The sequence below is a fragment of the Saccostrea cucullata genome, unplaced genomic scaffold (genome assembly GCF_032062105.1).
Source record: "Saccostrea cucullata isolate Sc308-1 unplaced genomic scaffold, CSIRO_AGI_Scuc_v1 ctg8743, whole genome shotgun sequence".
NCBI lineage: Eukaryota > Metazoa > Mollusca > Bivalvia > Ostreida > Ostreidae > Saccostrea > Saccostrea cuccullata.
In genome coordinates this window covers 22,501-23,743 of record NW_026926091.1, presented here as the reverse complement: position 1 = coordinate 23,743, position 1,243 = coordinate 22,501, and the positions used below count along the sequence as shown (strand labels likewise).

The following is a 1,243-nucleotide window of genomic DNA, read 5'->3' as shown; positions in this document are numbered from 1 at the left end:
ATGAACAGAAAGCTATGTTTAGTCATATTGGCATGTAAGCATCCTCATGTATGGAAGCATCCTCATGCCCTTTGGGGTAGGGAGGGAAACAATGGGGAATCAAATTCAAATTATTATGAAGAAATCTTTTTATCAAGAACAGCAAAGTCATATGCTGTATTGATATGAAGGCATTTTCAAATAGTATATTAAAATTCAAGCCCCCCCCCCCCCCCCCCAGTAAACTATCAGTTCTGATCTGATACATGCTTTTTCCTAGCCGTTGTGCTCAGGTGAGCCCCTGGGCCCCTTGTATAAATAAAAGTATAGATAAATAAATATATAAAGTGTTTAGCTCAGTTTTGAATAAACAATTCAAGATATTTTTATCAAACTTCATATGAGTAAATTTTTTTAACTTTGATATTTCCTATGAACTTGACCTCACTTTTTAGCTCACTTGAGCCAAAGGCTCAAGTGAGCTTTTCTGATCAAAATTTGTCCATTGTCTGTCGTTGTCGTCATTGTTGTCGTTAACTTTTCACATTTTCATCTTCTTCTCAAGAATCACTGGGCCAATTTCAACCAAACTTGGCACAAAGTATCCTTAGATGAACGTGATTCAAGTTTGATCAAATGAAGGGCCACGTCCACTTCCAAGGGGAGATGATTATGAAAAAGTGAAAAATTAATGGCATTTTTAAAAAATCTTCTTCTCAAGAACCACTCGGCCAGTAAAGATGAAACTCATGTGGAAGCATCCTCAGGTAGTCTAGATTCAAGTTTGTTCAAATCATGACCCACAGGTGTAGGGTGGGGCCATAATGGCCAATCAAATTTTTTCATAGGAATATATAGGAAAAATCTTTCAAAATCTTCTTCTCAAGAACCACTGGGCCAGGAAAGCTAGTTGAAACTCAAGTGGAATCATCTTCAGGTAGTGTAGATTCAAGTTTGTTCAAAACATGACCCCCAGGGCTAAGGTGGGGCCACAATGACCGATCAGATTTTTTCATAGGAATATATAGGAAAATCTTAAAATCTTCTTCTCAAGTACTTCAAAGCCATGATTAGTGATATTTATATGTATATGAAATCATCCTCAGGTAGTGTAGATTCTAATTTGTTCAAATTATAACCCCCAGGGATAGGGTGGGGCCACAATGGGGGATTCAAGTTTCTGTATACTTTTCAGTTCTGATCTCATTCCGATTTGCTCAGGTGAGCGATGTGGCACTTGGGCCTCTTGTTTAAAATTTGTGTT

At 37.6% G+C, this 1,243-nt stretch overlaps 1 protein-coding gene across 1 annotated transcript in view; it reads left to right on the top strand.

Annotated features, from left to right (window-relative positions):
* Window positions 1-245: 245 nt before the first annotated feature.
* The window catches only part of LOC134270733 (uncharacterized), a 23,358-nt gene continuing 22,360 nt past the window's right edge, over window positions 246-1,243 (top strand). Inside the window, exon 1 of the mRNA XM_062752979.1 lies at window positions 246-272. Within this exon, the coding sequence (XP_062608963.1) occupies window positions 246-272 (27 nt within the window). The remainder of the gene's footprint in view (window positions 273-1,243) is intronic.